This window comes from Microcaecilia unicolor, chromosome 1, assembly GCF_901765095.1.
Source record: "Microcaecilia unicolor chromosome 1, aMicUni1.1, whole genome shotgun sequence".
Lineage (NCBI taxonomy): Eukaryota > Metazoa > Chordata > Amphibia > Gymnophiona > Siphonopidae > Microcaecilia > Microcaecilia unicolor.
Genome location: NC_044031.1, coordinates 511396771 through 511419157, shown reverse-complemented (window position 1 = coordinate 511419157; position 22387 = coordinate 511396771). Strand labels below are relative to the sequence as shown.

Sequence of the window (22387 nt, the reverse complement as noted above, 5' to 3'; positions counted from 1 at the left end):
ATGTACTCAGGAAAACCAAAACCATTTAAGTCTTTAGTAAGTAAAAGTTCATGTTGAATTTTGAGACAAATCACTGAGTATGTTCTTGACGAACATGACAGATTGCTATGTGCATTTTTGGACTCAGTTGGCGGTAATCGGCAGTTTACGCGCTCTGATGCTTACTGCCTGGTTAGCGCATGAGACCTTATCACTAAGTCAATGGATGTCGGTAAGGTCTCAGGCTGAAAATGGGTGTGCGCTGGTTTTAATTTTGCTGCACGTCCATTTTCATCCACAAAAAAAGGCCTTTTTTTTCCAGGCGCATTGAAAAATGGACCTGCGCGCATCCAAAACACATGCCTACACCAGCGCAGGCCACTTTTCAGTGCGCCTTAGTAAAAGGGCCCCTTAATTTGTTCCTGAATATACCAAGCATGCACAACAACTTCTATCAACTCAAATCTGCCTCACCTTGTCGTTCCTCTTTCTTTCCAGCCCTTGAGGTCTCACCCTTCCTTTCATTTCCTCTCAACACCTGAGCTCCCTCTCTCTATATCACCATGCTGCTTGCCTTAGTCCAGCCTTTGGCTCCTCTACTCTCTCCTCCCCGTTTCCATCTCCCCATCCTGACCCATCTTGTTCTCCTACTCCTTTCTCTTCCCTTTACCATCCTTTCATCTCCTTTCTCAAACCTCAGTGGCAGCAGGAAGAGAAAGAGATTAGCAACAGCACAAGAAATTAATTGTAACTATATTTTAGTTACAATGGCCTCCTTGATGACAAAATAAGGTCACCCAAAGAAGCAGGAAGTGGTTTGATTAAACAATGGAGTAAGTCAAGTGAGTAGATGCTTGCAATATCTGCCACTGCTACTCCTCTGCCTCCCACTTACTTCCTCTTCAGAATAGAGGTATAGTCACAGAGAAGATAGAACAGTTACAAGGAAGGTTTCCTAACTGTGAAGAAAAAAAATGGCAGAGATGGAGTGATTAATTCTCCAGCCACAGCCAAATCTTGTAGGTGCTGCTGTAGTGCCTGTCTGCTTGAAACCGGTTCTTCTATGCTGACCTGTATCCCTGTTGACTTCCACTAGAAGATGCTATCTACTATTATATTCAGGGCTTTTTTTGAGGGGGTACTGAGTACCTGCACCTTTTTCATTGTATGCTAAAATTGACACATGGTCCCAAGTTTTAATGAAAGAGCTCAGGCCCAACACACCAACTCTGCCCTGTCATAGATTCTGTGACTGGTTGCAGGGGGCCTGGCCATTGTGGGTTGGGTCACTGAGTGATCACCTCACCCCTGAAGGGTGGCCTGGCATTTGAGTACCGGCACCTTTTACACTATAAAAAAACGCACTGATTATACTCATTCTATATATGATTGTGGTAGCAACTGTCAACACAGGAAAAATCTGAGTTAGTATAATAATTTCAACCTTCCACTTAAAAGATAAAAATCCTCTCATAGGTCACTCAAGATCAGTTAAGTTCAGTTATCTAGTAATCTTATTAAATAAGAGTTATGTCTAATCAGTTGGGATATGTGAGTGAGTCTATGGGATGCTGCCATTTCCCCTTAAGAATACTCCCTCACAGTGTCAGAACCACCTTAAAACTTATAGTCCCATCCAAGGGAGAAGTGACACAGGAGGGGTGAAACCAGAAGGGCATGGTTCAGGAAATATAAAAGCCCAGAGAACAGCTAGGTTAAGGAGACCCAGAGAAAAGCAGTGATGCTCCACAGCATATGCCTCCACCATTTACAGGGTGAGGCAAAAAAAACTTTTGACTATCTGGGAATGATTCCATCGGTAGTGGGCAAAACACGTACCACCACTGACTGAATACTGACCCCCTAATTTCTTTCATTTTTTATTAACTATATATCAAAGAATTTATGGTTGCAATTTTCACAAACCTTCAACACATTTTCTTATGTTCTGTGCAAGATTTTGAACACTGCTGGGCAGATTCCAAGGGTCTTGCTTGATGTGAAGTCGTAAGCGCTTTGGACAGCTAAGCTTGGGTTCCATCTCCTGTTGGAATTCTGACAAAAAGGCAAAAACATGGATTCAAATAAGCATCCAGACACAATCTCGCTGATGGATTGGCTGCATATTTAAGATTTACTTGTCAGTGCCAAAATTGTTACTGAAATCTTTTGCTTATGGCTAAACTATTTTCCCCTCCTTCTATAACTTGGCACCTAAAGTTAGCCACCAAGGACTAGATTCTACATATGGTACTGAAAAAATCATTCTGGAAAAAAATGCGTTTAGCGCTATTCTATAACCTGTTCCTAACAGAGGCGTATCTAGACTTTAGCAGGAGGGGGAGCCAGAGCCAGAGTGAGGGGGCACATTTTAGCCCCCCCCCCCCGGTGCCCCCCCCCCACCATTGCAGGACCCCCTGCCGATGACCCTCTCCACCCCCCTCCCGCCGTCACCATCGCCTACCTTTGCTGGCGGGGGACCCCAACCCCCACCAGCCAAGGTCCTCTCTTCCGTTGCAGCAAAGCTTCCTTCAGTTTCAAATTCTGAGTCTGACGTCCTGCACGTTGTACGTGCAGGACGTCATACTCAGAACAGGAAGCTTTGCTGCAACAGAAGGACCTCGGCTGGAGGGGGTTGGGGTCCCCCGCCAGCTTTGCAACGGAAAGACCTCGGCTGGTGGGGGTTGGGGTCCTCCGCCAGCAAACATAGGCAACGGCGGGCTGGCGGCGGGAGGGGGGTGGAGAGGGTCATCAGCAGGGGGTCCAGGGCCAAATCTAGGGGGGCCCAGGCCCCCGTGGCCCCACGCAGATACGCCCCTGGTTCCTAACATAAGGCACAGTTGATAGAATACTCATAGCACCCAGTCCCATGACTAATCGTAGGCACAACCATTTCTGCCAACTAAAACTAGCATAAATGCCCGCACCAAGTTTAGGTGTGGATTAGACTTATTCTATAATAATAATGCACATAGGGGTCCTTTTACTAAGCCACAGCAAAAAAGTGGCCTACAGTAGTGTGGGCGTGTCTTTTTGGCACGCACTAGGCCAGTATTTACTGCATCTGGGAAAAAGGGCTTTTTTTCAATGGGCTGGGAAAAGGGCCTGCGGTAAAATAGAAACCAGCATGCGCCTATGTATGGCCTAAGCCCTTAATGCCACCTACACATCTAGCGGTAAGGGCTCACGCGCTACACGTGGTGACCGGTCGGTGCACGCCAACTGCCGATTAATGCCGGAAATGACGCGCATGGTAGGACATTTTTTAAAAATTGTTTGTCCCTGATGTATGGGCACACACCAAATCTGAAATTACCACCATGGAGCAAGCTAGTCTGATGGTAGTCTCGTTTTGGCGCATGCTGCATATGCGTGAAGCCTACTGTGCCTTTGTAAAAGAGCCAAATAGTTTCTAGGAACACCCTTGACCCGCCCATGCCCCCTTTTGAGATCTGTGCATTAGAATTTACAAGCACTGCTTTACAGAATATGCTTAGAAAGTTGCATACATAAATACTAATTAGTGCCAATTAATGCTAATAATTGCTCATTATTGGCCAATTATCAGCACCGATTGGCTTAATAAACAATTAAGTTGCATGTGTAATTTGGCCACACTGCCAAATTTGCATGCGCAACTTTAGTCGCCATATATATATGCAAGTTATAGAAAACTAGCATTTATGTGCACATAGGAGTAATTCTATAAATGGTGCCTAAAAAGATTGGTGCTGAAAAAAACACTTATGCAGTATTCTATAAAGTTTGGAACGGTTTATAGAATACACACATAAGCGGAAAGTCGCGTGTACATTTAGGCATGGCCATTTGCACAAACAAAAAGCTGGAGCAGCATTATTCTGTAATCATGCACATAACTCAAAGCCATGCCCCCGTTTTTGGAACGCGGATCAATATTAGGCACAGATCCTGTGCCTAACTTTACGCATGTTAGTCCCAATTAAATCTAATGAGTGCCAATAATTTGCTTGTTAAAAAGCCAGTTATTGGCACTAATTGGATTGTTATTCAATTAAATTGCGCACGCAAATTGGGAATGTGCCTACATTTGTGTGCACAATTTTTGGCAACTTTTACAGAATCAGGGGATAATGCATGTTTGCACGCACAAGTGCTAGGTGCTATTCTAGAACTTACTTGCACAAACTGTTTTGTGTGTCAGTGTGAGATGGGTGTACACATGAGTGGAGTATGGGAGGCTTTTGGCCAAAACACAGAAATCTATTATCCAGCAGTGTGTCACCTCCACTGTTTGTGTGTGCTTCTTGGAGTATGGGAGGGACATGAGCGGGTTTCCCCGTTACATGCATAATTAAAGTCTGGAATTTGTTTCCAGAGAATGTGGTAAAGGCGGTTAGCTTAGCGGAGTTTATAAAAGGTTTGGACGGTTTCCTAAAGGAAAAGTCCATAGACCGTTATTAAATGGACTTGGGGAAAATCCACTATTTCTGGGATAAGCAGTATAAAATGTTTTGTACATTTTTGGGATCTTGCCGGGTATTTGTGACCTGGATTGGCCACTGTTGGAAACAGGATGCTGGGCTCGATGGACCGTTGGTCTTTCCCAGTATGGCAATACTTAGGTACTTATGATGGTGAGCTGGGGGTGGGAACTACAACCGGGCTGCTGCAGTAGCCTGGCAGTACTTCCTTTTTAGCGAGCGGTAAATGGTGTAAATGGAGACGGGTAGTTTTAGGTGCAGGGATATCAACTAAGCATAATCTATTTACCACATCTAAATCTAGCCACCGCTTATAGAATACACTTAGGTGGAATTGTTTACCGCATAGATTTTTTTAGGTGCCTTATATAGAACCTGCTCCTACATGAACAAATTCAAACAACTGATAGCAAACGGCAACAACATTCTACTGCTACAATGCGACATGTCAAGTGCATTTGACATGGTTGACCACGGAATTTTATTGCACATCCTTGAATATTTCGGAATTGGAGGCAACGTTCTCAACTGGTCCAAAGGGTTCCTCACTACACGCTCATATCAAGTGACTTCAAATTCGATTACATCAGCGACATGGAAACCTGTATGCGTAGTTCAACAGGGATCCCCCCTCTCACCGACCATATTCAATCTAATGATGACACCCTTGGCCAAATTACTATCGAATCAGAACCTAAACCCATATATATACGCTGACGATGTAACGATCTTCATCCCATTCCATGAAGATTTAAGGGAAATCTCCAATGAAATCAAGCAAAGCCTACATATTATGAATTCCTGGGTAGATGCATTTCAGCTGAAACACAATGCTGAGAAAACCCAATGCCTGGTACTCACCTCGCAATACAATAAGAATAAATTTACCACCATCAATACACCCAAACTAAATCTACCAATTTCGGACACCCTGAAAATCCTCGGAGTCACCATTGATTGACATCTAACACTTGAGAACCATGCAAATAACATAACCAAAAAGATGTTTCATTCAATGTGGAAACTGAAAAGAGTTAGACCATTCTTCCCAAGGATTGTCTTCCACAATCTGGTACAATCACTGGTACTCAGTCACCTGGACTATTGTAACTCACTCTATGCTGGCTGTAAAGAGCAAATACTCAAAAAACTTCAGACAGCTCAGAATACGGCAGCCAGACTAATATTTGGCACACCAAAATACGAAAGCGCGAAACCCTTACGAGAAAAACTACACTGGCTCCCACTAAAAGAACGCATCACGTTCAAACTTTGCACTTTAGTCCATAAAATCATCCATGGTAACGCCCCAGCTTACATGTCAGATCTAATAGAACTACCACCCAGGAACGCAAAAAAATCTTCCCGTACACCCCTCATTCTTCATCCTCCGAAATGCAAGGGTTTGAAATACAAATCAATGCATGCATCTACCTTTTCCTTTACGAGCACGCAGCTCTGGAATGCGCTACCACGCAACCTGAAAACGATCTATGAACTAACCAATTTCTGAAAACTATTAAGAACCTATCTCTTTGACAAGATTTATCACAAAGATCAACATGCAAATGTAAAATCTTCTGAACTTCTAACACTGTCTTATAATGTATTTTGCTTTCTAGCACTGTCTTATAATGTCTTTTGCTTTAACACCATTATATAATTCACCACCATGTAACACAAATCTTCTGTAAACCTAATGTATATCCATTCCTATTTCCAGTACCCATGATGTATTGTAAGCCACATTGAGCCTGCAAAGAGGTGGGATAATGTGGGATGCAAATGCAATAAATAAATAAATACATACATATAGTATTCTGTAAGTTGCTTGCATAACTGAGAGCCTCGACTATGTCCTGTGAATGCTCCTCCCCATATAAACACCCCATGCAAATAAGCGCTATGGGCCCGTTATTGAGCCGGCCACGGGCAACCCATTTGCTGTCTGCTGCCGGCATTAAACCCAGATATTCAATGCCGTGCTGTATCCGCTGACCGGCACTGAATATATGGGTTTATTTTGGCTACTAAAAAGTTAACTGGCTATGCTGATAAACAGCGCTAACCGGTTAACATTTTAGCAGTCAAAGATAGGCCTGCTATTTACGCAGACTACTTTGACCACTCAATATAGCCAGTTAGGTGCTGAATGTCCGCGCCTAACTGGCTATGTCGCATGATACATCCAGTTAGCGGCTAACCGCTAACCAAAATATTCAGCGGGCGATAACCGGTCATCTCCCACTGAATATCCAAAGTTAGGCGCTTAAACACTATTAAACCAGCCAGGAGCTATTCCTGGTCGGTTAAATAGTTTTGAATATCGGGGGGGGGGGGGGGGGGGGATGTAAATTAAGCAGGCGTTTTCAGAATAGTACTTAGGCACCATACTGGCATATATGTGCATACACATACGGTTACATACATGTTAGCGTCTAGTTTATCGAATTGCCTTTCATGTGAATAATCTAATCTCTACAAATGTGCCCTATCTGCCAGTTTTCAGCAGTACCATCCAGATAGCTGCTCCACCTCACTCTGCTATGGATAGCTGCTAATATTCAACCACTATCAGTACAGCTATATGGTTTAATTTAGGCCAGTAAAAAGGCTTGTGCTAACTTAAACTGTACAACTATATGAATGGGGGGGGGGGGGGGGGGGGGGAATCTATATATGGCACCTAAAAAATCAGCGTGGAAAGCATTTCCTCCTAAGCATATTCTATAAGCGGCACCTAGATTTAGGCGCGGTATATAGAATATGCTTAGTTGGGAATCGTAGTGCCTAAAACTATGCGCATCCATTTATACCATCAAAAACACGGCATAATTCCCAGCACGTAGATTTAGGCATACTGGGTCGTATTCTATAACTGGGTGTGTAAATTTTGGAATGCCCATGAAACACCCATTTCTCTACCCATAACCATGATCCCTTTTTGCCTGCATGCATTATAATGTAGGCACAGTGCGTTACAGAATATGCTTAGGGAGTTATGTATGTAAATAATGCACATAACTTAATTGGCTTAACAAGCTACTCAGGATTAATAACAACACTTAACAAGCAGTAATGAGCACTAATTGGCAATAAATTCTAATTATTGCCAATTAGTGCTCATTACTGCTTGTTAAGTGCTGTTATTAATGCTGAGTAGCTTGTTAAGCCAATTAAGTTATGTGCATTATTATGGAATACGCTTGGATTTCAGCATGGAACGCCAGGTACGCTACATAGAATCCAGGGGATAGTGGCCGAACATTGCGGCTATCTGTAGAATCGGAAGTGGTCCATGCATTTACAGCTCTGCTTGCTATCCAGATAACAATGCTGAATATATGGACAATTTAAACACCATAGCCGGTGTTTAAAAAAAAAAAACACTGACTGGAGCATTTGAATATTGACCTGTACAAGTACTCTAATCGTGAGAACTACTTCTGAAGTCGTCTCGAGCTGATTAGCTAGTGAATTTAAGGAAAACAACAACAACAACAATAAAGGCATAGTTATTTGAGCTAACATTGTATACTAGGGGATGAGTTGTTGGAAGGTTATCCTGAGAAGATCAGTAGGGTAAGTGATTGTGTTATGGGGAAAGGATTGGCTTTTGTCTAGAGAGGGTTTAGGTTTGTTATTGTCATCTGTTAAAATTATTATTCTTATTATTATTATTTATTGCATTTGTACCCCACATTATCCCACCTATTTGCAGGCTCAATGTGGCTTACAGCGTGTTGCTATGACATAGTCATGGCAGGATCTTGGATACAATCGGTGATAAGCAGAGATTAAAAGAGGAATTAGAGAAGAAGGTGGTAGATAGGGTAGTGTTGGAGGTGTATTTTGGTATTAGGGAGGGTTGGTGTAGTGATTTTGTGTCATTAAGGGTTCTCTTTGTAGGCTTTGTTGAAGAGATGTGTCTTCAAGGATATGCAAAAGTTACTTAGATCATCAATGGTTTTCAGGGCTGTGGGTAGTGCGTTCCATATCTGTGTTCAGGATTTCCCTTGTTATGGGAGGTGATAGTAATACTGCTATCCACCCTAGAGGTCCTTGGATAAAAGGTAGACTACAGGGATATTAACAAATAAATAAATGTACCCTATCTTCTGAAGCACACTGTATCAAAAGAACAGATGCATTATACTTAAAATCCTCTCAAAGTACAATTCACAGCCAGCTGACAGAGGCATAGAAATCTCATTTAACTGCAGAGTGTGCCAAAACACTTCTCCTCTGCTTCCCGTTTTCCATTCCTCCATTAAATTTGCAACAATCTAGAGATATCTTTGGCCAAATATCTGGAAATGTTCACCCTGCTGCATGGTTTCTCACGCTGCATAAAAATGTTGGGTCTGACTCAGGGGGGATATTTTATCTGTCCTGTGAAAGATTTATTCCTTTCCTGAAGCTTTTTGTACATTTCAATTTTGTAGAGCAGAGGTCCCACAGACAGAAAATCCTGATTAATGAATGTTTGCAAAGGAGCCATAACAGACAATTCTATTTGTTCATTAAACGCCAAACACTCTATAATGAGAAATCAACATACAGTAAATAAATCAATCAAAATATTGCTATTAAAATCATTCACAAAGACCCTATAAGATAGAGGCTCATTTTCAAAACAAAAAAAACTTCCAAAAATATGTCATAAAGTGGCTGAAGGATGTTTTTCTCTCCAAAACGTCCAAGTTGCGATTTTCAACACCCTGATTTAAATGTTTTGCTCCAAATGTTCATCCAAATTTCAAGGGTGTGTTTTGGGGGCGTGTTTTGGGCGGGACATGGGCAGCAGCAAAAGATAGACTATTTCTGCAATAATGGAACAAAATGAAAACATCTAGGGCCAAAATTAAATTATTGGCTAGACCTGTTTCAATAACGACTAAGTGACCAAAAGGTGCCCTAAATGACCACTGGAGAGATCAAGGCATAATCTCCATTGTTCCCCATTGGTCACTGACCCCCCTCCCAGACCCTTAAGATGTGACAGCGACAGTACATACCAGGCTCTATGAGAGCTTCAGATATGATGGTTATTCCTACTAAAGCAGCAAGCAGGTTCCAAGAATAGCCTAGTGGTCATTGTAGTGGACTGTAAAGAAGGGGACCCAGGCTTATATCCCACTCTAACTGGTACACTTGTGGTGGAAAAAACCAGTAAATACCTACTGTACCTACATATAGGTGACACCTGCAGGCATAAGGGCTATTGTAGTGGTGTACAGTTGGGTACAGTAGGGTTTTGGAGAGCTCACCATACAATATAATGAGGTAGCAGTGAGATGTGTACCTGGGACCTTTTCTGTGAAGTCCACTGCAGTGCCACCTAGGGTTCCCCACTGCACTGCTGGTGTACTATGTGGCCAATCTACTAAGAATGCTGCCCCCCTCCTCCCCCCCCCCCCCCCCCCCCCCATATAACCCAATGGCTTGTTTTTGGACATTTTTCCCCTTGGTCATTTTTTTTTTTTTTCAAAAATGGTCCTAAAAGATAGACACACAGATCACAAAAACATCTAGCAAATGGCCCTTTTCAAAACATAAAGTTGGACGATTTTCTGGTTTGAAAATGGCCATGTTCGCTACTGTTTTTTTTTTACTTTTTCGCAAAACATCCAAAATTGGATTTAGACTTCATATTGAAAATGCCTAACAATATGTTCTAGTGCCTTGATCCACTTCCACTATGCTATTATATCTCTCTGACTGTGCAGTCACTCTCTCTGGGTCTAGAGGCACAAAGCCTGAGATTTTTAAAACTCACTTTTCTCTACAATGAGACAGAAACAGTGCTGCCCTCTCTCTCCTTCTCAGATTTTGGATAATTTGTCTGTTAGACCTTTGTGGACTTTATCAAAGTAAGCCACTGCTTGTCTGTCAGCTTCTCTCCTCTAAGTGCAGAAGATAAAATGGTGCTGGATTGTTAGTAATGTGGAAGGGCCTCTTCGAAAGAACGTCCAAGTCAGAATTTGGATGACCTGCTCATTTAAAAAAAAAAAAAGTCCATCTTACAGCAATTTTCAAACAGGAAAGATGTCCAGATTTCCTGTTTGAAAATATGTGAGAAGAACATCCTGGAGACATCTATCCTGAACAACTATTTTACAAACTGAAATGTTTAAATTATAAACAGGGGGGTGGGGGATAAGGCACAGGATCATCTGTCTGTCTGGCAGCATTCTTATGAAAATGGGCACACACAGAGCTTTGCAGAACAGAGTAGTCTAGTAGTTAATGCACTGAACTAGAAAAAAAAGGCACAGGTTCAAATCCAATGGTAGCTCCTTTTTTTTTTTTTTTTGTAAATGTGATCCCTCCAGGAACAGAAAAAATGCCTACTGTACATGAATACACACCACATTAATAACCATCAGACTTACAGAAGATGTATTGTATCTTTAAGTACAGTATGAGGCCCTTTTACTAAGGCGCACTGAAAAATGGCCTGTAGTAGTGTAGATGTGTGTTTTGGGTGTGTGCAGAATCATTCTCTATAAATTATGGCTGTTTCAAGGATATCTCCCCTTGAAACAGCCATAATGGCGAAACACGAAGTCGTGTCGGACAACAGATCCCCCAGACAACAGACTTACTGGAGTTAAGTGCTTGCATAGCATAAAACTCTATATAAGTAGTAATTTAAGAGTATTAATAAAAATTTATAGAGAAGACCACCAGTTAAAACAGAAAAAGAACTAAAAACAACTAAAATACAAAATAAAATAATATAGGTCACGGAGACCAATGAGGATTGGAGGAGTGGCAGCTTAAACTATATAGTGCCCCATGACTCTGGTAACTGAGGTCTTCTAAAATTATTCTAAAAATAGTATCACAAGGCTATGTACTGTGAATGTGCTCAAAACTAGAGACACTAATAGGAATATATGGCGGTCTCTAGTGTCTAGCGAATGCTTATTTTTACTGCATGCTAAAAATGCTAGCGCACCTTTGTAAAAGGACCCCTTAGAGCATACTAATGACCATTAGCGCATGCTAAGCTTTAGTAAAAAGACCCCAAATTAGGATTATAAATCCCTTGAATATTCGGTCCAATAATAATAACGATAATGATAACAACTGATTTATATACTGTTTTCTCCGGACAAAAAAAGCAACACTGGGCCTTCAAGACTGTTGTCCCAGTCTTGAAGGCCCAGTGTTGCTTTTTTTGTCTGTATACCTTCTATATATGCTGTATGACCCTCTCTATTTGTTCCATACTGTTCTCTCCAACAGTCCAGAACAGTTTACAAAAGAATAAGAAAACATTGATACAATGAGAAATATAACCAATAAAACAATTAAACCTTCAATTCTTAAAAATCTTTTGAAGTAAAAGTTTGAAGTAATTTTCTAAACTGAAGTAAATCCAGTGCTTTTTTTGTGCCGGTACGCAACGGTACGGCGTACCGGCACCTTTTTCTCCTCCTTCCCTCCCCTCCCATTACTTCCAGCGATTCTCCGCCTCTCTCATGCCCTCCCATCGACGTGCAGCGATTTTTCCGTCCCTCCCCTGCCCTCACCTCTCTCATATCCAGCGATTCTTCGTCCCTCAGCGTCCTCCTTCACTGCCTGCCAGCCAGTCGGACTCAGAAGCGAACGGTGCAGGCAGCGATTGGCTGGCAGCGTGGTAGCTTCCCTCTGCAAGTCCCGCCTATGCGTAAACAGGAAGTTGTAGGCGGGACATGCAGAGGGAAGCTACGACGCTGCCAGCCAATCGCTGCCTGCACCGTTCGCTTCTGAGTCCGACTGGCTGGCAGGCTGTGAAGGAGGACGCTGAGGGACGAAGAATCGCTGGATATGGGAGAGGAGAGGGCAGGGGAGGGACGGAAAAATCGCTGCACGTCGATGGGAGGGCAGGAGAGAGGCGGAGAATCGCTGGAAGTAATGGGAGGGGAGGGCAGGGGAGAGAGAATCGCTGGAAATCAATGGGATGGGAGGGAAGGGCAGGAGAGAGAGAATTGCTGGAAATCAATGGGAGGGAAGGGCAGGAGAGAGAGAATTGCTGGAAATCAATGGGATGGGATGGGAGGGAAGGGCAGGGGAGAGAGAATTGCTGGACATGGGAAGGGCAGGGAAGAGAGAATTGCTGGACATGGGATGGGAGGGAAGGGCAGAGGAGAGAGAATCGCTGAAAATCAATGGGAGGGAAGGGCAGGGGAGAGAGAATTGCTGGAAATCAATGGGATGGGAGGGAAGGGCAGGAGAGAGAGAATTGCTGGAAATCAATGGGAGGGAAGGGCAGGAGAGAGAGAATTGCTGGAAATCAATGGGATGGGAGGGAAGGGCAGGGGAGAGAGAATTGCTGGACATGGGAAGGGCAGGGAAGAGAGAATTGCTGGACATGGGATGGGAGGGAAGGGCAGGGGAGAGAGAATTGCTGGAAATCAATGGGATGGGAGGGAAGGGCAGGAGAGAGAGAATTGCTGGAAATCAATGGGAGGGAAGGGCAGGAGAGAGAGAATTGCTGGAAATCAATGGGATGGGATGGGAGGGAAGGGCAGGGGAGAGAGAATTGCTGGACATGGGAAGGGCAGGGAAGAGAGAATTGCTGGACATGGGATGGGAGGGAAGGGCAGGGGAGAGAGAATTGCTGGAAATCAATGGGATGGGAGGGAAGGGCAGGAGAGAGAGAATTGCTGGACATGGGAAGGGCAGGGAAGAGAGAATTGCTGGACATGGGAGGGAAGGGCAGGGGAGAGAGAATTGCTGGACATGGGATGGGAGGGAAGGGCAGAGGAGAGAGAATTGCTGGACATGGGAAGGGCTGGGAGGGAAGGGCAAGGGAGAGAGAATTGCTGGACATGGGAAGGGCAGGGGAGAGAGAATTGCTGGACATGGGATGGGAGGGAAGGGCAGGGGAAAGAGAATTGCTGGACATGGGAAGGGCAGTGGAGAGAGAATTGCTGGACATGGGAAGGGCAGGGGAGAGAGAATTGCTGGACATGGGAGGGAAGGGCAAGAGAGAGAGAATTGCTGGACATGGGAGGGAAGGGCAGGGGAGAGAGAATTGCTGGACATGGGATGGGAGGGAAGGGCAAGGGAGAGAGAATTGCTGGACATAGGATGGGATGGGAGGGAAGGGCAAGGGAGAGAGAATTGCTGGACATGGGATGGGAGGGAAGGGCAGGGGAGAGAGAATTGCTGGACATGGGATGGGAGGGAAGGGCAGGGGAGAGAATTGCTGGACATGGGATGGGAGGGAAGGGCAGGGGAGAGAGAATTGCTGGACATTGATGGGAGGGCAGGGATGAGATAATTGCTGGACATGGAGGGGAGGGCAGGGAAGATAGAATTTCTGGACATGGAGGGGAGAGAGGAGAATCGCTGGGGAGGGGAGGACAGGGAAGAGAGAATTGCTGGACATGGAGGGGAGAGAGGAGAATCGCTGGACAGGGAGGGGAGGACAGGGAAGAAAGAATTGCTGGACATGGATGAGAGGGGAGAGAGGAGAAATGCTAGAAATGGATGGAGAGGAGAGCAGGAGATAGAGGAGAATTGCTGGACATGGATGGATGGAGGAGTTGGCTAGGAGAGAGGAGAAATGCTGACTTGGATGGAGGAGAGGGGAGAGAGAATTATTGCTTTATATGGATACAGAGGAGGGAAGAGAGATGAGAAATGCTGGACATGGATGGAGGGAAAGAGAGAGGAGAAGTGCTGGACATGAATGGAGGGGAGGAAAGAAAAAAGAAGATGCGCATGGATGGAGATGAGGGAAAGGGAAGAGAGGAGAAAAACTGCACATGGATGGAGAAAATAGGCAAAAGCTGGATCCATGTTATACCTCCTCCAGTCAATTCCATGGAGGAGGACCCAGATTTTACTTATGGATGCAGGGCAACAAAAGAAGAAGAAAGGAGGAAAGTAAAGAAATAAATGGAAAGGAAGCCCTGGAAACGGAGTTAAGAGAACAGATAGAGAGCAGCAGAATCAGAGACTGGGACCAATATGGATAGAAAAACAAAGTCACCAGACAACAAAGGTAGAAAAAAATCATTTTATTTTCATTTTAGTATTTGGAATTTGTCTTATTTTGCAATGGGTATACTGGAGCTGTAACAGCTTACAGAAATTATTTATAATGAAAAAAAATCGCATTATTTTTTCTCCTATACTAGTATAATATTTTTAATGATGTCTGTTTATATGCGCTATGGCTGGTATAAGGGGTGTGGCTAATGTGGGTGTGGCTATAATAGGGGCGGTGCCATGTGTGGTGACCCCGCCCACAATGAGTACCGGCACCTTTTTTTCTACAAAAAAAGCACTGAGTAAATCATATTCTAGATACAAATTAAGAGGTAAGGACAGCAACCATGCAATAATTTAAAGGATGAAAAAAGGACTTTAAGTTCAATCCATGATGAAACTGGTAACCAATGCGAAGATCTAAGCAAAGGCGAAGCAGTGTCATACTTAAGTTTACCCTAAACAGAACTAGCAGCACAATTTTGAATCAACTGTATTTTTTTTATTTCAATGTTTATTAAAGTAGTAAAAAGAATAAACAACGTGACATTATGACAAATAATACAGCAAAAATACCAGTTATAACCTACAAACAGCATTTTGAAAGACCCAAATGTAAAACATTACAGTAATCAGTTTGTGACAAAACAAGCGCGTAAGCCAATTTTTGAAGGTCTTCTAATGAAAAATAAGGACAAATCTGAGGAATCAACTGTAACTTATTAAAAGTGGGTTTAACCACACAAATCACACAAGAGCCCTTTTACAAAGCATCGGTAAGCCCAACGGGGGCTTACCGCATGCTAACCCAGAACTACTGCAGGCCCAGTGCAGCCGGCGGTGGTAATTCTGCTTTGCATGTGTGCCATTTCTGGCATGCTGTAAAAAAAAATTTTTTTTTAATTTTATAGCGTGGTGCTAAACCATGTGCTGCCTGGTTTACCGCCAGGTTACTGCAGGAGCCCTTACCGCCACCTCAATGGGTAATGGTAAGTTCTTCCCCTCCCCCCTCAAGACCATGCGGGAAGAGTAATCTTACCACATGGCATACCACATGGCCATTTTGGGGGGGCTTATTACCCATTGCGGAGGATCCTGGCGCATGGGAGAAACGGCCCCCGCCACTACCGCAGGGCCCTTTTTCCCACAGCTTAGTAAAAGCACCCCACAGTTTTCTAAAGACAGAGTAGAATCTAATATGATAGCCAAACTCAGTATAGAGGATTGTGAAGGTATTTTTTCACCTCCATAAATCAGGCTCTGCTCTGGGATTGGTAGTTCTTTTGGGTACCCAACCATAAGAGCATTGTTTTATTAACATTCAATTTCAACCCAAGAGTAGACATCCAATTAAACAATTAGGTAAGGGGGGAAAGGGAAACGGGATTTGATATACCGCCTTTCTGAGGTTTTTGCAACTACATTCAAAGCAGTTTACATATATTCAGGAACTTATTTTGTACCAGGGGCAATGGAGGGTTAAGTGACTTGCCTAGAGTCACAAGGAGCTGCAGTGGGAATTGAACTCAATTCCCCAGGGCCAAAGTCCACTGCACTAACCACTAGGCTACTCCTCCACTCCTGAGCATAAGGTAACTGATCATAAGTACTTTGCAGGGAAGACAGAATAGGAAAAATGAATTATCATCAGTGCAAATGCCTTTAAATAAAATATTGTACGTAGCAGAGTACAGGTGAAATCTGCTGCAGTGCCATCTGGACAGTACTAAGGTGATCTTTAAGAATAATCAGTGAAGCTCTCTGGATCATGCAACTGAATAATGTTGGATAATGCACTTATCCCTATACGGCTAGATTCTATATATGGTGCCAAAAAAAATGGGTGCCAAACAAAACTGTGCTTAGCGCTATTCTATAAACCTTGCCTAAAGTTACGCGCACTTTATAGAATATGTTTAGGAGCCATATACGTCAACTAAAACCTGGTGTAAACGCCCACATCTTATTTAGGTGCAGATGGAGCATATTCTGTAACAGTATATGTAAATTTTAGGAACTCCTATCACCCGTCCATGCTCCTCCCGTGACCACGCCCCCTTTGTGATCCATGCATTAGAATTTATGCGCACCACTTTATAGATTATGCTTACGAAGTTACACACTTAAATTCTAATTAGTGCCAGTTAGTGCTGATAATTAGTCATTAGCAGCCAATTATCGGCGCTGGTTAGCATGTTAAACAATTAAGTTGTACGCACAAATCAGCTACGCAAGCAGATTTGTGTATGCAATTTTAGTTGCCGTTTATAGAATCTGGGGGAGAGAAAAGTACTTTTATATATCCCATCGAATAATACTAATAACCCTAAACAGGAATATAAGGGACAGACAAATTTTTCTTCTTTTGAAACAGTAGTTGATGCTGATTACCTTGTAGGCCTCGACCTGGAGTGAAGAACTTGGTCTGTTCAAAAGCCCTTGCAACAGCTGGTCCTTTTAGTAAATTGGTAATAGAGTCCACCTGTTAAGGATCAATGTTTTATGAATTGGGTAGGAAAAAAGCAACAAATACAGTGTATAAGAAACCTTTTTTGTTAAAAGTGCAATAAGTAGATATTTAAAAAATATGATAATTTGCCTAAAACATGAATTTATTTCATGTTGTCTTATACCCTTAAGACTGAAACCTGCATACATAATATTTTCATTGAATTATGAGCCAGAATAGCCTCAGGGAAATGTTAACTATGGAAAGCACCACAAAGAAACAATTTGCTAACCAGATACGAGTACTAGTGCAGACAGAATATAGAGTGTAATTCTATAACGCAGTGCCTATTTGATGTCCCCAGTGCCATTTGATGGCACCCTTTTGTGTGCCTGACTCAGTCCTGCTTCTCAACCGAAAAGACCTTTCATAAAACTTTACAATCATATACACTGGTATCAGTATGCATACTGAGAAAATGGCACACAGGCCATCCATAGGTTTAGTTTAGATTTAGTTGCAATGTACGCATTTATTTTATAAAACACATAAAGGTTCTTTTACTAAGCTGCGGTAAAGGGAGGGCCTCAGTGCATGTGAAAAACACGTGCTGAGCCCCCTTTTACTGCAGCAGGTAAAAGGCTGTCTTTTTCTGAGGAAAAGAAATGGCCATGCAGTAAGTGAAACACCGCATGGCGATTTGAAGGGGGGGGCCCTTACCACCACCCATTGAGATGGCAGTAAAGGCTCCTACGCTAACCTGGCAGTAACCACTGCCCGATTACCACTGGTTAAATTCCAGTGCTACAAAAATAGGACTGGAAATGGCGCACATTAGGGTAGGGGTGGGAACTACCACCAAGCTCCTACAGTAGCCCCGGCAGTAGTTCGGATTGGTGCATGGTAAGCCCGTGGTGGGCTGACCGCTGCTTAGTAAAAGGGCCCCATAGTATACAAACATATGTTTACACCATCTTCAGAGTGGGAGTAACATGTGACTTTGCACTTTATTGAGGAAAGTTCTGGGTGGCTATTTTATAAAGACACTTAGGTGTTTGTGTTGCCTTTATACAACAGGTATGAAATATGCACCATTTTGGACTTTCCATATAGGTGTTCAGTTTTAAAATTACCTCAGCTTAATTATGTAAGGACTGGTATTTAAAGGCATTTATTTATTTAAAAGATTTATACCCACTTAGACCTAAGTGGTTTACAATATAAAACATGCATAACAATAAACAATCACATAACCTCTAGAAATCACACTTTGACTCTATATACTTTTTCAAATAATAAAAAAAATCATACACCATTACTCAGTAAGGAAGGCCTGAACAAAAAAGTGTGTTTTCAGTGCGTTCTTGATCAGGTTCAATCTGCTATTTGGATAATGCTGAGGCGCTCCATGGGCAGAGCTAGAAATTATCTGGCTAGCTGTCCTAACTTTATCTGGTTACCTATCCAGCTAGCAGTCTTAATATCAGTTAACTGAATAGCACTTTCAGATGGGTACTGAAACTAGATATTCAGTTTCAGGTGTTATCTGGGTACCGATGTTGAATATCCGGTTTTATTTTAATCATGACAGCTGGTATTTTGTTAAACACCGACTGCCACAGTTAAATATCAGCCCCTTAGTTCTTATTCATGGAATTCAGTATGTTTACTTATTTCTAGCAAGTTCTGAGTTACTGTAGTTTACTGTAGTTTAATCATGAAAAATAACATATCACCATACCTGACTAAAAAGATTTTCCAGGCAATTATGAAGTTTGTCTTGTTTATCATGGGAAATACGTATATTTATCGGAAGTTCATCACCTAAATATAAATAAATGGCAAGTATGAAAAATAATCTTTTAAGCATTTTGAAAACATAGAACCCAAAATGTGATTATGTACCTATGAACTTTAAGATCTACTATGAAATGGAATCAAGTAACCCAGAACAAAATCAAGTTACCTCAAATCTCTATTTTCTATCCAGTTGATATGCAGCCCACAGTGATGGGCATTTTTTTAAACGCTGACCACCAAGGGCAGAATTAGTCCCAGATATTCAGTACCAGGACATGTCCGGGAACCAGCATTGAATATCTGGGGCTAATTGAGCAACTAGTGGCCTCCAGACCATATCCAGGTCCTAACAGATATTCCGTCAGGGCCCACATAAGACAATTATACAGGCCTCGGCTGATTATTGGCTAAGACTCACATAAAATAAAACGGTGCCCTGTACACCTCCAATCCCTGCTACTGCTCCAGCCCCGATCACCCCTCCTTCCTGCTGGCAAGACCCAGATCCCCCTCCCAATGTCCTCCCAGTCAGGCTAGGACCCCCCTTCATGCCCAGGGCCACCGAGAGACGGAGCCAGGCACGGGGCAGGGCCACCACAGCCACCACTCTCCCACTCGGGACGCAGCTGCTGCAGCTGCCCCTCGCTCGCTTGCTCAGGCTGCCACCACCCCCCGCCCCCTACATTCCTGCGTCAGTACATCTGCTCCTCCCTGGCCTCCAAGGGGGGGTCTGTCTCTCTCCTGCTCCTGTGTGCCAGAAATGGGTTATCACGTTAATGCAATCATCTGGGTCCCAAGAGGAGCAGGAGAGAGACAAAACCCGGTGCCAGGCCCCCCTTGGAGGCCAGGCCCAGGGAATTTTACCTCCCATCTCGGCGGCCCTGTCCATGCCTATCTAAATTCCTTGGTGGTCCAGTGGTGCGATGATGACAGGAAAAAAAACCATAAACGGCTGCTGTGATCTCTCAAGACAGTGTACTGTGAGGCTGCAGCTAGAGGTCACAATAGCCATTTTTTCAAGGCAGCCACAAAGGGCAGGGGCAAGTGGACCACCAAGGAATTTAGGTAGGTCCAGAAAGCCTAACCAGGCTGGGGGGAGGAGTTAGAAGGGGGATTTAGCTTTGTTGGGAGGGGAGTTTAGCCTTGTTGGGGGTGGGATGGAGTGTAGTTCTCACCAGACGGGTCAAAACCGGAGCAGTGAATTGGGTGAAAATCGGAGGAGCACAGGGCACCTTTTTATTGTTTTATTTTATGTAGGTGCTGGCCAATAATTAGTACCAGCACCTGCAGAGCTAACCAGGTCCTAAATTCAGTTTGTTAGCTATGCAGGAGCTGGCAGTAAATATTGCCGACACCTGCATAATTCCCGGCTTCTTCTCAACTCTGCCCTCTGTACCACCCCTGACCTGCCCACTTCAAACATGGCTGGTCAGAGCTGATATTCAGTGGCCCTGCCTGGTTAAGCACCGCTGAATATCGGCAGATAGGTGGCCATAAGTGATCTAAAGAAGCAGGAGCCTTTCCAGCCCACATAAATCACTTTGAATATTGACCAGTATGTGATTTTGCCAATAGATCATAGGGTTATTATATATAAGGAGGCAATATTGAAAGGAATTTCATTGGGAAACTGGTAAACCCCTTCAAGACCTGCTCCAGGCCCTCTGCAGGGAAAAACACTCATACTGTCAACAGTGTCAGCCCAGAAAAGCAACCATGTGTATTTCATTTTCAAATATCTATGCCTGATTTTCACAGCTCTAACCTGCATCCTCTGCACCTGGGAGTTTACTGCTCACTGGCTCACAGGTGGATTTTCAAAGGCTCCATGGGATTTCTTTTTGGAAATTGACTTGTATGCCTGCAGGTACAAATTATCCATGGACCTGCAACCTGCCAGCACCTGCTGAAAACTGGGGCCTATTTCTAAATTGTGTTAGATGTTTAACATGGGTTTGAATGCATGTTAAAAGCACAGGGTTTTAACAGTTAAGAGAGAGTGAAAGAGTAGCTTAATGACCACAGCAGCATGTTGAGAGCCAGGGAAAGCAGGGTTCAGATCCCACTGGATCCCCTTCTGACTTTGGGCAAGTCGCGTAACTCTCCACTGCCTCAGGTATAAACTTAGGGGTGGATACCGAAAACGATTTCACTGGGCAGGAACCTCTCCTGCTCAGTTAAATTGTGCTGAGGAACTACTCAGCAGCTACATCCATTGTGGCTCTCTCCGGTTACTCTCACGATGGTCTAGGGATGGAGTCGGGGCCTGGATAACATAAATAGCTGTCCTAACTTTCCTTGATAGCTATCTGCGTACAGGTGCTAAATATTGGCTGATACCCAGGTAACTTCCAGCTGCCAGCAAGACATGAATATTCACTGCCAGGCATTTATTAGCTGGGTCAAATTCAACTCACAGCAGTCAGCTCCTATAAAATCACTGACTGTTGCTGGCTGAACAATGGGCCCTTAGGTGGACCAGGGAAATACCTACTTTCACTATTCTGAAATGACAAGAGCTAAATTTTTCAAAATATGTTCTGCCAGATTAAGGGGCCCTTTTACAAAGCCGTGGTAGGGCTATCGCAGCGATGGCATGTGGCAAATTGGCCCTACTGCTGGGCTACCGCAGAAGCCCAGTGGTAGTTCCAGTGTGTGCCACATGCCAATTCTGGTGCTCAGAAATTATTTTTACTTTTTATTTATTTATTTAATGCATTTATATCCCACATTTTCCCACCAGTTGTAGGCTCAATGTGGCTTACATATGCTGTAGTAGGACTACAGAACAAATAGTATATTTAAACAGTGCTGGGGGCCTGGTGGTAGGTGGTCAGCACCGTGCACTGCCCAGTTACCACCGGGTTAGCACAGGACTCCTCCACGAAAGGTGTCACCTGCCTCTGTCATTTTTACTAAACAAAGACAAACAGGGGCCTCCCTTGACTCAAGGTAATTCTTCAGATTATTCCAGGGAACTCTCCTTGAATTTTTTTAAAGCTCCCCTTTGTATTTGGATCTTCTTGACTCCTTTCAGAAGGACTTTCCTCTCCACTTGAAAATGATTAAGGTGTTTCTTCTCTCCTCTTTGTTTCATCAGCAGTTGGAGATAGTATATTATGCTATATCTCTCTTTTTAATAGGCCTTTCCTAGCTTAAGGTACCATCTTGATCATTTGTGTCTCTTCCACGCGCACCAAAAATCTGGTTTTGTTTCTCCTCTACTCTCCAGGTACTACTACCCTGTGGGGTGTGTCTCTTGTAGGGATGTGCATTGTTAGCACATTTTCAATTCCTTAGTGTGCCTTGAAAATGTTATGTGATAAATTGATTTAAGATTATTAACCAGCAAATTAACATTAATTAAGTTCATTAATGCATGTGAAAATGTTTTAATGTGTGGTAAAAAAATTATTAAAAATGATTGTGTGAAAAGAATTGAAACAAATATCCAAAAAATCAAGGAAAAAGTCCAATGACTGAAAAATGAAGCAAAACACTTTCCCATGCATATCTCTACTCTTTAGTATGTCAATTTTGAACTACCACCGACTACCGTGTGGCCCAGGCGGTAATTTCATTTTTCATGTGCGCCCAAATCATCTTAACATCTAGCAGCACCTGAAGCAATAGAGGGTGAAAGTAACTTGCCCAAGGTCACAGAGACTGTTAGTATGAGATGCAGGGTTTGTACCCCAGTCTCCCT

General features: G+C 43.3%; 1 protein-coding gene across 1 annotated transcript in view; it reads right to left on the bottom strand.

The window, feature by feature from the left end:
- The window catches only part of PREX2 (phosphatidylinositol-3,4,5-trisphosphate dependent Rac exchange factor 2), a 523586-nt gene that overhangs the window by 133393 nt on the left and 367806 nt on the right, over positions 1 to 22387 (bottom strand). Inside the window, 3 exon segments of the mRNA XM_030215317.1 lie at positions 1906 to 2034; positions 16824 to 16914; positions 18623 to 18705. Coding sequence (XP_030071177.1) covers positions 1906 to 2034; positions 16824 to 16914; positions 18623 to 18705 — 303 coding nt within the window.